The sequence below is a fragment of the Panthera tigris genome, chromosome D1 (assembly GCF_018350195.1).
Source record: "Panthera tigris isolate Pti1 chromosome D1, P.tigris_Pti1_mat1.1, whole genome shotgun sequence".
NCBI classification, from domain to species: Eukaryota; Metazoa; Chordata; class Mammalia; order Carnivora; family Felidae; genus Panthera; species Panthera tigris.
The window spans coordinates 65,630,474-65,646,239 of record NC_056669.1 but is presented as its reverse complement, the minus strand read 5'-3'; the positions used below and the strand labels follow the sequence as shown (position 1 = coordinate 65,646,239).

Sequence of the window (15,766 nt, the reverse complement as noted above, 5' to 3'; positions counted from 1 at the left end):
AACCCCCTTCTTCCCTTCTCTCACTTCCTGGTCCCATCATCTCTGTGTGCCTTGGGTTGTCTCAAATAGGAGCTGGGATAACTTAGCTGCATTGAGCCAAGGAACTGGACCAGAGGATCTCTCAAGGACTTTCCAAGTCTAAAGATTTTATTTCAGTGTCAATATTTAAAAGAAAAATGTGCAGATTGTAATAATTTGCAATTATATTTATGTTTATGACTACTTAAAGCATTTTTGTTTTAGAAACACTATGAACTGGGGCAGCTGGGTGGCTCAGTCAGTTAAGTGTCCAACTCTTTTGGCTCAGGTCATGATCTCACAGTTCATGAGGTTGAGCCCCGCATTTGGCTCTGTGCTGACAGTACAGAACCTGCTTAAAATTCTCTCTCCTTCTCTCTTTGCCCCTCCCCCAGCTTGCACTCTAAATCTCTCTCTCTCAAAATAAACCAAAACAAAAAAAAACCCCTATAAACTGTATCCTTTTATTAAAAATAATTTTTTTTAATGTTTATTTATTTTTGAGAGAGAGACAGAGCATGAGTGGGGGAGGGACAGAGAGAGAGGGAGACACAGAATCTGAAGCAGGCTCCAGGCTCTGAGTTGTCAGCACACAGCCTGATATGGAGCTCGAACTCACAAACCACGAGATTGTGACCTGAGCCAAAGTCAGACGCTAAACTGACTGAGCCACCCAGATGCCCCAACTGTATCTTCTTTGAATTAGAGCCGGGAACTGTGGTTTAGGCTCATAGAAAAGCATCACAGCTATGGTGAAAGTCAATCAAAGGCTGACTTTTTAGGGAGTCCTGAAAGAGTCCTATCTATAACTGTTCATAGAGCAGGCTGAAACTTCAACACTTCCTTGCTACCTCTAAGAACTATCAGAGAAGCCTCAAAGTGTATGCTGGTATACTGCTGTTAAGACCCCTGATGAGGGGGCACCTGGGTGATGAGTCGGTTAAGCTTCCAACTCCTGATTTCGGCTCAGGTCACAATCCCAGGGTCGTGGGATTGAGCCCCGTGTCAGGTTATGTGCTGACAGCGAGAAGCCTGCTTGGAATTCTTTCTCTCCCTTGTTCTCTGCCCCTCCTCTGCTTGTGCGTGCTTTCTGTCTCAAAAATAAATAGATATTAAAAAAAAAAAAAAAAGACCCCTGATGAGAATAGGACTGGGACAGATAAATTTTTAAAAAAACTTCTGTCACTATATAACAGAAACAAATTTAGATAAGGAAATGGAAAGAAAAACACCTATAAAGATGTAGTAAGCATTGTGATTTTTATAGTATTCACCTAGGAAATGAATTTTTAAAAGGCAGATTACAAGGTACTTTGGGTCGTGATGTTAAGAAATGTCTAAAGTTGTCATTTTCACTCAATTATATATAATCTCCAAATAACTACCATATATAACATCAAAAGGTAACTGACAATATCTGTAATAAAAAAAAGTTATTTCTTGTCTGAAAGCTGGTCAACTGTTAAATTTCTTTTTTTTTTTTTAATGTTTACTTATTTTTGAGACAGAGAGAGACAGAGCATGAGCAGGGAAGGGGCAGAGAGAGAGGGAGACACAGAATGTGAAGCAGGCTCCAGGCTCCGAGCTGTCAGCACAGAGCCCGATGCGGGGCTCGAACTCAAGAACTGTGAGATCATGACCCGAGCCGAAGTCAGACGCTTAACCGACTGAGCCACCCAGGCGCCTCAACTGTTAAATTTCTTTAGGAAGATTTCAACACCTACAGTTTCATTCCTAATGGAAAAAAAAGAAAAAAACGACATTAATAGAAAGATGAATAGACAACTATTCCCTGGACATGAACTGCTGGCAAATACATGAAGTAGTGATGGGAAAAAACATTCAGGGGAGTTCAAATGGCACTACAATTACCAGAGATAATAAGTGATGGCAGGTCCCTCTTATTTTTAAAGTTCTCAGAAAGACTCTGGGATACAAAGCCCTTTGTTAGAAAAAGATCACATGGGGGAAAAATGATAGTGAAGAAAAGAAGTAAACAAGCCAGAGATCAAACACCCCATAGTTGCTCACATATCCATCATCATGTCTTGATCATTTCTGTCATTGACATTTTCAGGTTGTGTGGAAATGAACATGTAAGACAGACACGATACCTTTAGAAAGGGCCACCTTATGAAAGGTAGTCAATTTCATGTGCTTTAGTCATGAATCATGGGCCAAAATCAGACACAGAGGAGGCTGTCCTGAAGCACTACAGGAATCTCCATGAAGACAGTGTGTAATATATAAACTTTCTGCCTTTCTGGAAGATGATGATGATGCATGTCAGCCTAAGAAAAACAAACATACTATAGAAATGTAGCAAATGTTATATACAGAATATATAAAGAAATTTTAGGGGCAGCTGGGTGGCTCAAGCAGTTAACGGTCTGACTTCAGCTCAGGTCATGATCCCAAGGTTCGTGTGTTTGAGCCCCACATCAGGTTCTGTGCTGACACCGCAGAACCTGCTTGGGATTCTCTCTCTCTGCCCCTCCCCTTCTCTCTCTCTCTCAAAATAAAGTTAAAATAAAATAAAATCTTAAAAAATAAAATAAAATGTGAAGCCCTTATATATTTCAAGGTTAGCTTAATTTGTTAGAGACCATTATTACCACAAATTATTATGAAGACATAAATCTAATGGTCCAGGTATAAAAGCAAGAACTCTAACTGAAAGTAATCTTATCACAATAAAAAATGATACAAAAAGAAATCTAGATTAACAAATCTTAGATGTTTCTTTGCATGGAGCCACACAAACCAGGCCTTCAGAAATTGTCAAACTCAGGCCCTAACTTCAGGTCAATTTCACCTAACCATAACAGAGAAGCTAGGTCTTTCTATTACCTGCTCTCAATTCCAAAATTTCCTACTATAAAAAGTGCTCTGCGGGCCACTTGGGTGGCCCAGTTGGTTAAACATCTGACTCTTAATTTCACCTCAGATGGTGATCTCATGGTTCGTGGGACAGAGCCTCTCATGGGGCTCTGAGCTGACAGCTAGGAGCCTGCTTGGGATTCCCTCTCTCTCTCTCTCTCTCTCTCTCTCTCTCTGTCCCTCCTCTATTCACACTATCTCTCTTTCTCTCAAAATAAATAAACTTTAAAAAAAGGAAGTGCTATTTCATTTAACGCTGGTCATTTGTGCTACATTGTAGGACATCTCCTAACCTGGAATGAGGAAGTTCCTTAGTATACAGCAACATGAAAATAGTGGGCTATCCTGTACATTTGATGTTTACAGAATTAGTTATACTGCTTTGGTTAGCATTTGTAGAAAACTGTCTTTCAAGTCTCTTCAGTTTTATTTAAATATACACAGGGACTAAGTACGTTCCACTGATGAAATGTAATTCAGTTAAATACAGGGCAGTTAGAATGTGCTGGCAAATGAGGTCGAGTTTTCACAGGCTCCATAGGAGGGTAAAATATAGTGATAGAATTTATACTACCAATTTTATTTTTTTGATTTTTTTCAATATATGAAGTTTATTGTCAAACTGGTTTCCATACAACACCCAATGCTCATCCCAAAAGGTGCCCTCCTCAATACCCATCACCCACCCTCCCCTCCCTCCTTATACTACCAATTTTAACTGGGAAGAATATTCTAGTGGATGGGTGAAATGCTGAAACTTGAAGGCTTTGCCAAAGTCCAGGACCATTCAGAAACTGAGTGTTTGATACTGACTGGCAGGTAGCTGAGATAAGGTCTACCAGGCCTAAAGCTAAAAATACTTATGAGAAAAAGAGGTGAGAGCAGAGATAAGAATTTAGAAATGAACAGCTAGGTCTAATCATCAGGAATGCCAATTTTGGTGATGGTTTGATCTTAACTGAACCATTGATATAAAAAAGAGCTTTAAAAAATATGTCTCTTAAACCTCAATAGAGTAGCACCGACAACATGGGTTGGTAAGGGCACACCTGCAGGCAGCAGGTTGCTAAGCATGCCCCGGTTTGCTTTTACTGAGACTAGGGAGTTTGAGGAATAGAAGCAGCAGGAGAAAGATTCTGGCATATTCAGAAGCCACTTCTGGCACTGCTCCATTAAAAAAAGGCATAAGAAAGTCATTTGAAAACTACTATGCTAAATTGCACTTTACTTCTCTAAGATAAACATTGTATATGTTAATATTTTATTATTCAAATTGCTATTTTTACATGGGTAAGGGAAGCAAAGCATAATTGTTAGACAATTATGAAAATTACAAAGGGCATTCCTGACACACAACTCCTAAACAAAATAGATCCTCTGTCCAAAAAGGCGTTGAATAGGACACTAAATGTGGATAGTTTAAACACACACCTCTAGACAGAAATAACTAGAAATAACTATTTCTGTAGGCATCACATTTACAAAGCACTTTTCAGATCTAATAACTTATTGATAGTTAAATGGAACAGTCCTGGGGCGCCTGGCTGGTTCAGTCGGGGGAGCATACGACTCTTGATCTCAGGGTTGTAGGTTTGAGCTCCACACTGGGTGTAGAGATTAATAAATCTTAAAAAAAATAAAAATAAAAATAAATGAAACAGTCCTTCAGCGCCATAAGAGTTCTTGAGCTCTTCCAACCTTCTCTGAACTTCCAAAGTTGTCCAGCAAACTGTTTGTTTCTTCATGGTAACTATTTAAAATACGTTTTAAGGTTTAAAAAAATGTTTTAAGTTTTTATATATTTTTGAGAGAGAAAGAGAGGGAGGGCAGAGGTGCAGAGAGTGAGGGAGACACAGAATCCGAAGCAGGCTCCAGGCTCTGAGCTGTCATCCCCGACATGGGGCTCACACTCACAAACCACAAGATCATGACCTGAGCTGAAGTCGAATACTTAGCAGACTAGGCCACCCATGTGCCCCAAAGATTTTTTAAGTCATCTCTATACTCAAGATGGGGCTCGAACTCACAACCCTGAGATCAAGAGTCACATGTTCTGACTGAGCCAACCAGGTCCCTCTAAAATATTTTCCATTTGCCTCAAACCTCTCTATCCCTCACTCCCTTTCCTGTTATCCCCCATTCCTTATCCCTGACACCTCATTTTCAACAAATTAATCAGTCCCCAACTTCACAGAAAATATAGACATCATCATAGAGGAATTCTTTGCCAACAAATCTATCACTTGACTGCATTTCCACATGCTTCCTCCTTCTCTCCTGCCAGATTACCTTCCTACAAGGTAAAACTAATCCCTCCAACCTACATTTCATTTGTCTTTCCTCCTTAGGGATCACAGGGACCTCTTCTGAAAACAATCCCTCTCTCTTCTAATTCCTTCCCATCAAGAACTTAAAAAGCACAAAAATAAAATCAAATAAACAATCTCACATCTGACTTAGCTACCAGTCTCTTTCCTTCTTATCTAGACTAGATTACTTTAGCTAGATTTCCTTAACAGTCGTTACTAAGAATACCTCCTGATTTCTCATTATCATCTATCTGGTTTCTGTCCCTAACTCTAAGGAAATTGCCCTGGCTGTCATGAATCTCCAATTTAACATAAAGTTCACTGGCCATTTCCTAGGCTTTCACCCAATGAAAATGTATGTGTATCTTGCAGAAAAACTTGTACAAGAATTGTCTGTGGCAGTTTTATTCATAACAGTTCCAAACTAAAAAGAACCTAAGTGTCCATCAACTAAAGAATGGATAAAGAAGTTGTGATAAATTTATACAGTGGAATATTACTTAGCAATAAAGAGGAACAAATTACTATACATACAATAACACTGATAAATCTCAAAAGTATTGTGTTGAGGGAAAAAAGCCAGATACAATACATATTGTATTATTCTATTAATATAATATCCAAGAACAGACAAAATTAATCTACAGTGATAGAAACCAAACTGTGGTTGGAAGATTGGGGGATTTTCTTTTGAGTGATGACCATCTGGGTGAATACAACTGCTAAAACTCATCAAATGCATACTGAAGATTATACCTCAGATTTTTAAGAAGTTTAAAAAAGGACCTAATATGACAACAGTTAAACATTAAAAAAATGTAATGGCTATTTTTCAGTTGTATCATACTTGATTCAACACCACTGACCTTTATCTCCTTGGAACATTCTCTTGCTTTGGCTTCTGTGGCATCCACATGCTTCTGGTTTTCTCCAACTTCCTAAGCTAACCCTTTCCAGATTCTCCTATGGGGTCCTAAATATGTAGGATCCTCAAGTTTCTGTCCTAGTTTGTTTTTTCATTTTATGCACTTTTCCTCTTGAACAATCGCATCCATTCGCATGGCTTCAAAGATCTCTGAAACTTGCAAGCTCTCTAAAATCTATCTAGTCCTTTCTCTTAAAGAGCTGTTGATCTATCTATATGTCTCATTGCTTACTGGCCTCAATGACCTCCGTGGTCCATAGTCACCTCCATCCCAACAGGTTTTCCCATGAAATTTTCCTGTTGCATTTCTACCTCTAACAAATGCAGTCACCAACCCAGTAGCTGAAATCTCCCTTATTCTCCAGCCAATCACTAAGAACTATCACTCTGTTTCCTAAATACCTGTCAAATTCATTCACTTCTATTAGGCTGTCTTAATTGAGGCTACCATTACCCACTTGGATTATTACATCAGCCTCCTAAAGTCCACTCCTACCTTCCTTCAGTGTAATCTCCATAGCAGTCCAAGTGCTTTTAAATCCAATCATAGCAGTTCTCTGTCTCAAAACCTTTAGTACTCTCCCATTGCCACAGAGTGCAAACATCACAATCTAGACTCTAGTAACTTCTCCAGCAGGTTGGACAGCCATTCCAACTGGCCCAAGACTGAGGAGTTTCCCCGAATATGGGACTTTCCGCTTTAAGTGGGGGACTTGGTTTTAAAACTGGAATAGTCTTGAGCAAATCAAGACAAGTTGGTCTTTCTATCCTCTGGTCTTGTTCTAGCCATAACCTCCTCACATTCTACATCCCACCAATATATTTTTTTTAATTTTTTAATGTTTACTTATTTTTGAAAGACAGAGCACGAGAGAGAGACAGAATCCAAAGCAGGCTCCAGGCTCTGAGTTTTCAGCACAGAGCCCAATGCAGGGCTCGAACCCACAAACCTTGAGATCATTATCTGAGCTGAAGTTGGCCACTTAACCAGACTGAGGCATCCAGGCACCCTTATGATGTCCCACCAATATTGACGAAAATTCTAGTATTTAATGATACTAATATTATTTAATAATAGATTAATAAGTATTAATAATACTAATATATTAAATATCAAATGATAAAGATAATAACCCTTCCATAAAACTTACTATATGCCAGACATTACTAATTCATTTAATTCTTCTAGCAATCCTATGAATAAAGAACCATTTTATCCCAGTTTTGCAGATGAAGAAAATGAAACTCAAGAAAAGTTAAATGGTATCCTTAGAGGTGCCTGGGTGGCTCAGTTGGTTAAGCATCTGACCCCTGAGCCAAAGCTCAGGTCATGATCTCATAGTTCATGAATCCAAGCCCTGCATCCGGCTCCAATTCTCTCTTCTCTCCTCTGCTCTCTCTGCCCCTCCGCTGCTCACTCTCTCTCAAAAATAAATAAACTTAAAAAAATAAAAATAAACAGTATCCTTAACTTCACAACATAAGTAGCAAAGTCAATCTTCTAACCATTTGGCCCAGCAACTCTTACATGAGCTACTGGATTATTTGACACTCTCAGAAAAGCCCAAGGCTTTATATGTACTTTTAAAATATATAAACATATATTTATTCACCAAGTCTTGATAGAAGGCCAAGCAAGGCCTTTGTCTCTGAAAATTGCGTGTATGGATTTCTCTATTCAGCATCAACTTTTTTACAAAAATCACTAGCATGATGAATTCCAATTTGGGTTACTTTATTTTTTTAATTAAATAAATTTTTTTTAATGTTTATTTCTTATTTTGAGAGAAAGAGCAAGTGCAAGTGGGGTAGGGGCAGAGAGGGAGAGAGAGAATCTCAAGCAGGCTCCATGCTGTCAGCACAGAGCCCGATGTGGGGCTCCATCCCATGAACTGTGAAATCACCAGTTGGAGGCTAAACCACCCTGGCGCCCCTCCCCCATGATCTTTTATAGTTGTACTACTTATAGAACTAAACTCCAGTTCCTTAGTCTGACATTCAGGCTACTCTCCAGTCTGGGTTCTATCCATTTTTCAAATTTCATCTCCTATTATTCTCCTATAGGTCTTTACCTTTACCATGATCAACTACTAAAAATATATATACATTTGTTGGATAAATACCCAGGACTGATATTTTGAGTAGTATATGTATACATGTACATGTGTGTGTGTGTATGCACACATATATGTGTATACGTGTGTGTGTGCACACAACCCTTTAGAGACACAGAGAAGTAAAAAAGAAGTTCTTGTCTTTAAGAAACTCATTCCATGGTAGGAGACAAGTGAAAACAGGTAATTAAACACAATGTTAGGGGAGGGACCACAATAATTAGAACAACTTGGTACCACTTACCAATATTTTATTTTTTATTTTTTAAGTTTATTTAAGTAATCTCTATACCCAATGTGGTGTTCAACTCATGACCTCGAGATCAAAAGTCACGAGCTCCTGACTGAGCCAGCCAGGCATCCCTACTTATCAATATTTTAAATGCAATTTTCAACAAAGTAATTCTTCTTGGGACTTATTAGATAGACACTCTCTTAAGTGTGCAAAGTTCATTGTAGTATTATTTATAATAGCAAAAATTAGTCAACAATCTAAAAGTGCACCCAAAGGACAAATTAAATAAACTATAGGACATTCACAAATGAAACATGCAGACATGAAAAAGAATGGGATATGAAATAATAAGAAATATGTCCAAGATATATTGTAAGTGGGGGGGGGGGAAGCAAATTGCAGAAGGTATTTATGTATGGTATGACTGCGTTCAGGTTTTTAAGAATGTATGTAGGGGCGCCTGGCTGGCTCAGTCAGTTGAGCGTCCGGCTTCAGCTCAGGTCATGATCTCACAGATTGTGAGTTCGAGCCCTGTGTCGGGCTCTGTGCTGACAGCTCGGAGCCTGGAGCCTGCTTCGGATTCTGTGTCGCCCTCTCTCTCTGCCCCTCCTCTGCTCACGCTCTCCCTCTCTCTCAAAAATGAATAAATGTTAAAAAAAATTTTTTTAAATGTATATAAACATCTGCATATGCTTGTATATACATTTGAAAATTCAAGTGGTTACCTCCCAGAAATGGGATTAGGAGATATGGTGGAGTGGGTAAGGGACTTTTAATTTTTACTGTACACATTCTATAAGTTAAAAAAAATATTTACCATGTATGACTCTCATGGCTTTAAAAAATAAAACTACTTTTAAAAAAGTTATTATAAACAGAGGCATTAACAGAGTAAGGAGCACCTAACTTTTCCTCAGGGATGCAAAGATGATGACATGGAAATTTGGGCATAAAAAGATAAGTAAACATTTCCTAGGAATAGGAAGAGTAGAAAGAGCAGTCTAGGCACAGGGAAGAGCTTTTAATTGTCACCAGCTCTTCCATGGTGCCTCTGTACCCAACTAGCCAGATCTCAGTCATCATTTGAATCCTATAGTATTTGCTGTTATTTGGCTTGGAGCCCAGGTCACTATGGATACTAGTCACATTTTTATTATCATAGATTCCAACTGTATATGGCTTAATAATTTGCTGGTATTCTAACATCTGACTCCTTGCTCAGCTCCTAGGCAATTAACCTGCTGCTGAATTCCCATTTTCTCTTTTGAAAAAATGGGAGAATACCCGTCTGATAGGACTGTTGTCAGAAGTAAAATAATGTTAAAAAAAAAAGTGAAACAATGTATATAAAGCCCTTAGCACTTCAGATGTACTCAAAATATGCCAGTTTGTGTGTGTGTGTGTGGTTTTTTTTTTTAACGTTTTATTTTTTATTTATTTTTTATTTATTTATTTTTTAACGTTTATTTATTTTTGAGACAGGGAGAGACAGAGCATGAACTGGGGAGGGTCAGAGAGAGGGAGACACAGAATCTGAAACAGGCTCCAGGCTGTCAGCACAGAGCCCGACGCGGGGCTGGAACTCACGGACCGCTAGATCATGACCTGAGCCGAAGTCGGCCGCTTAACCGACTGAGCCACCCAGGCGCCCCTTTAACGTTTTATTTTTGAGAGAGACAGAGCACAAGCAGGGGCGGGGCAGAGGAGACACAGAATCCGAAGCAGGCTCCGGGTTCTGACTGTCGACACAGAGCCTGATGCAGGACTTCAACTCACAAGCCACAAGGTCATGACCTGAGCTGAAGCTGGATGCTTAACCAACTGAGCCACCCAGGCACCCCAAAACATGCCAGTTTTCTTTCTACAGGTGAGGAAAGTGAGGTCTATGAACCTTGTTTGTGACTGTAAGGCTTGTTTCGTTATCTACTGCTCCTCTCTCCTCTTACAGTCTTTATTTTCCTTCTTTTTTTTTTTTTTTTTTTTTTTTTTGAGAGAGACAGAGACAGTGAGCAAGGGAGGGGCAGAAAGAGAGTGAGAAAGAGAATCCGAAGCAGGCTCTGCACTGTCAGCTCAGAGGGGCTCAAACTCACAAACCCTGAGATCATGACCAGAGCCGAAACCAAGAATTGGATGCTTAAACCGACTGAGCCGCAGAGTCACCCCTCCTTTAAAGTTTAAAAACTTTAAAGTTTTTAAAGTCCAAAACTTTAATCTCCACATCCAGTCTGCCCAATTAGACTACAAGCCTTCTAAGGTAGGTACTGTGTCCTATGGGTCTTTAAAATCTTGACACCTAAGATTATATGTTCAGGGCACCTGGGTGGCTCAGTCTGTTAAGAATTGAACTCAATCTTAGGTCAGGTCTTGATCTCAGGGTGGTGAGTTCAGGATCTGCACTGGGTTCTGGGCTGAGCATGAAGCCTACTTAAAAAAAAAGTTACATATTCAATACATATCTAATGAGTTTAACATAATTCATGTTGCACAGTGCTTTACAAACGTCCTCCATTGTATACATCCAGCCATGCTGACCTTCCTGCTTTAGCACATACTGTGTCACCTATCTAAAATATCCATTCTACCACCATCCCCTTATTCTTTACCACAGAACTCTAGCTCCTTCAATAGTACTTAACAGAATTTCTAAGTGAACTCTAAGTTCCATCATGGCTGGGCCTCCATCTATGTTGTTCACCTCTGAACTCTCAGTGCCTATAAGAATGCCTGGCACATAGTATACACTTACTAAATATTTGTTGACCAAATGAATACAATTTGTATAAGGACATGGCTAGTTAACTGAGACAGGACTAAAGACTACATCGTCTTTTATTCCAATGCTCTTTTCATGGTGCCACACTTTTTATCATATGCTACTGTATTGGGTGTGTATATAGCATATGTAAACTGCAATTAATTTTAATAATTCCGACTTCTTGTGACCATTACATCCACACTATATATAAGATCTCTATTTTTCAATACATGGGCAAAGGCATCCATCGTTAAAGTTGTGCAAAAATCGGGACACCTGGGTGGCTCAGTCGGTTGAGTGTCTGACTTCGGCTCAGGTCATGATCTCACAGTTCATGAGTTGGGAGTCCTCCATCAGGCTCTGTGCTGACAGCTCAGAGCCTAGAGTCTGCTTCAGATTCTGTGTCTCCCTCTCTCTCTGCCTCTCACCCATTCACACTCTCTCTCTTAAAGATAAACATTAAACAATTTTTAAAAAATAAAGATGTGCATAAATAACACAATAATATCCCTGCTATGCCAGGTTATGTACAGCACTCAAAATATTTTATCCTTCTAGAGCTACAGACACCTTATTTTTTCCCCCAGACATCTTATATTTTAAAATGTAAAGAAGTTAAAGAGGTAGGTACTTGGTATGTTACTGAATAACTCAGCTGAGAGACTAGGCTTGAGCCAATCATTGATTCAAGTCCTAACTTTGTTGTGTAATAATTGGACAAGTTACTCCAAACTTCAGTTGACTCACCTGCAAAACAGGGAGAACTCTAGTATTTGCCTTAGGTTCATAATGAATAGTTTTATGTATATATGTAAGCCACTCAACAAACCATTTAACTCAGTGCCTAGCTGAAATTAAGTGCTAAGTAAAGTGGAATTTTAGGTACACACCCACACAAAAGTAGTTTGGAGTTAAATGCCTATGTCTACACATTAATGGACAAGTTATTCCCACAGGCTACAGAGTTCCCACTGCAGCATAGTTTTAAATTGGGATTAGATTTATGGAAAACTGTGGATAAAAGTGTTTTATCGTTTTCTGTTTTTTGTTTTTTTTTTTTTTATGAGGGAGAGGGAGCTTTCTCAGTCTAAATCCATCTTAAAAGCAAAATCATTTTGGTAGTACAATAAAGTTTAAAACACTATCCTAGGGGCACCTGGGTGGCTCAGTTGGTTCAGCGTCTGACTCTTGATTTCAGCTCAGGTCATGATCTCACATTTCTGAGATCCAATTCCGTGTTGGGCTCTGTGCTTGCAGTGCAGAGCCTGCTTCGGATTCTCTCTCTCACTGTCTCTCTGCCCCTATGCTGCTTGCACTCTCTCTCTAAGTAAATAAATTTTTAAAAATAATAAAATAAAATAAATGCAAATTAAGCATAGGAAGGAGCAAGGACAGAACACAACCCAAGTCTTTAAGAAATCATTATGTCCTGAAACCAAGCAGGAGCAAAAAGACTCAGAACTAAGTAAAACCTCAGATTTAAAAAAAAAAAAAAAAAAACAACTTGGGGCACCTGGGTGGCTCAGTCAGTCAAGCATCTGACTCTTGATTTCGGCTCAGGTCGTGATCTCATGGTGAGTTTGAGCACCACATCAGGCTCTATGCTGACAGTGCAGAGCCTGCTAGGAATTCTCTCTCTCAACCTCTCTCTCTGCCCTTCCTCCACTCTTGTTTGCTCTCTCAAAACAAATAAAAACTTTAAAAAACAAAAATAAACATAAAAAAACCTATATAAAAATTTCAAAATTAAGTAATGAAGACCTCAGGCCTCAGAAAGTTCTCCTTACATGATCATAAACTGCATACGTTTTATAAATATAAGCTAAAGTAATACTGGAGGCATAATTCTGCAATCCAGCTAGGTCATCTTTCCATGAAGAATGTGATGAATGTTCACTTCACAACAATATCCCAACTTATAGCAAAGGGCTATGGACAGTTTGCAAACCATCTATTTGATAAAGACTTTTATGTAAAGAAGTCTTACAACTCAATAATAAACAATCCAATTTAAAAATGGACAAAAGATCCAAATAGACATTTTTCCAAAGAAAATACACAATGGCCAATCAACACATGAAAAAATGCTTAACACCATTAGCCACTGGGAAATGCAAGTCAATAAGAGATACCACTTCATACCCAGGCTACCATCAGAAAGACTGAGAATAGCAAGGGTTGGCAAGATATGGAATAATGGGAACACTCAAACACTGCTGAGAGGAATATAAAATGGTGCAGACAATTTGGAAGAGTTTGACAGTTCCTCAAAAGGTTGAGCAGAGTTACCATACAACCAAGAAATTCTACTCCTTGGTACTTATACCAGAGAATAGAAAACACATGTTCACGCAAACACTTGTACACAAATGTTCACAGCAGCATTATGCATCACAAAAAGTGAAAACCCAAATGTCCACCAACAGATGAATGGATGAATAAAACTTATGTCCATGCAATGAAATAATACTTGGCAATAAAGAGCAATGAAGTACTGACACAAGTTAAAACATCAATGAACTTTGCAAACATTATGCTGTGAAAAAAAGTCACAACAGCCCACATACTATGTGATTCCATTTATATAAAATGTTCAGAGTAAGCAAATCTGTAGATTAGTGGTTGGGGAAGGTTTATGGGTAAATGAGGAGTAACTTAACCGGTACAGTTTCATTTTGAAGTGATGAACGTGTTTTAAAATGGATTGTGGTGATGGTAGCACAACTGTAAATTTATTAAACCTACCTAATTACATACTTCAAATGGGTGAAGTGTAAGATATGTAAGTTATATCAATAAAGATATTATTTAAAAAAAATAAAAGGGGGCTATAGAAAAAACAGCCGACCAAGTATTTGTAGATGGCCAAATAATTAATTTCCTAAGTAGTCAAAATACGCCTGGAGAAATTAGTTATGCATCGTATTTAGTGATCTGATCATCTATTCTTACTAGACACTTTAACAATGAACTTAAACTAGGCACTAAGAGCAAGTATTAAATACTGCAGATTTCTGTTAACTGCAGATTTTTCTTAGTTCAGCAAACACGTATCACCCAAAGGACAACTTTGAACCTACAATTTTTCACCACATCCCCACTTCATTATTATACCAGCTGATTAGACACTTCTAAAAGCAACGGCTGAAGTCGATTTTAAACAAATATAATGGGGTTAGCAATGGTATTCTTTCCTATTTTTTGCTTAACTTCGTTAATGCGGTTAAAACACTTAAAATGTTCAAAATAGCAAAAGCGGAGGGAATAAAAATTGGTTCCCGTTCCACGGTAACATAGTACAAAGCAACTGAAAGATTCGTTAACTCTGGCCAAAACCGAGAAAAAAGGGCAAGGAAAACTGACAATTTCCAATATTCCATGTTAGGCCTCAGTAATCTAAAAGTGGAAGAAAAAAAAAAAAAAGTGAGAAAACAAGAAATCTGTGCACGATCTGGGCGGGACAAAATTCTGGGTGCGATCCGCAGGCAGGATCCCGAGAGGGCCCTTGGCCAGTCCTGCCGCCGGCGCCAGGCTGGGCTGGGGCCTGGAGCTGACCGTGCCTCGGCGTCCCAGCCGGAGGAGCTTCGCCTAGGCGGCGTCTGGGGACTCGCCCCGCGCGGAGGTCAAGCCGAGAAGCGCCTCCAGGCTCCCGAGGGCTCCACCCTCCCCTCCTTCACTCCCTCCCCCTCGGCGGTCCCCTGAGGGGAACAGGCGGGGCGCACCGCGCAGACACTAGGTTGGGGGGGGGGGGGAGGTTGCGTTCTCAGCGAGAAAAGCTCCGCCGCCCTAGAGTGGCGGCCGCGGGTTATTAATAAACTCCGCTTCTGCCCAGGCGCCGCTACCGAGGCCGGCCGTAGGATCGGCAGGGCCTGCGGCGAAGGCTGAGCAGCCGGAGTCAGAGCCCGGGCCCGAGCGGGCCCGCGCCGCCGCGCTGAGGGCGGCGGCCGGGCGGAGAATAATGCACACTGGGTAAAAACACATTTATATACGAACCTCCGAGAAAATTTTCCAACAATTCCTTCGTCCGACCACCATGCACCAGGACAGGAAACAGCCGCCCGGCCCCCAGGCCCCGTAACCCGCATAGCCAGTCTGAGGCCCGCCCCCAGCCTCCATTGGGCTGGCATTACGTCGCTCACAAGACGCTTGCTGCTTGCCATTGGCTCAAATTAAGGCGACGCGAAAGAAGACCGCCTTATTCACGCCTCCTTTTCTTGACGTCAGTTTCGTCTGGCCTTGCAGCTAGCGCCTGAGTGGCTTGTGCAAAGTGCGGAATCAAAGTTCCTGTGTCTGACTGGTTGGCAGAACCGCTCATCCTAGACCGACACCGCCTCGTTGACAAGTGATTTATGCCGATTCTGGGGCCTCAGCGGGAGGCGCCATTTTGTAGCGAGGGAGGGAGGATGGTCCTTGTGACTAGCCGGGAGGGAGAAGGGGTGACAGGCGCCATTTTCCCCACAGGGGCTAGGAGGTGGCCTTGGCTCTCCCGGTGGGCTTGCTGGAGTGCGTTCTGGAGACTGGTTGGGCTTT

General features: G+C 40.3%; 1 protein-coding gene across 5 annotated transcripts in view; it reads right to left on the bottom strand.

Annotated features, from left to right (window-relative positions):
• Positions 1 to 15,316, bottom strand: part of ZNF143 (zinc finger protein 143) — a 55,246-nt gene extending 39,930 nt beyond the window's left edge. For 3 of the 5 annotated variants that reach the window (XM_007083201.3, XM_015537961.2, XM_015537962.2), the window contains exon 1: positions 15,230 to 15,316. Coding sequence is in view for 2 of the 5 variants with exons in the window: in XM_015537961.2 (XP_015393447.1) it covers positions 15,230 to 15,271 (42 nt within the window). In the remaining 3 variants the exon portion in view is untranslated. Of the gene's footprint in view, positions 1 to 2,132; positions 2,310 to 15,229 lie in introns of all 5 variants that reach the window. The other 2 variants (XM_007083202.3, XM_042957793.1) reach the window with 1 other exon arrangement.
• Positions 15,317 to 15,766: the final 450 nt, after the last annotated feature.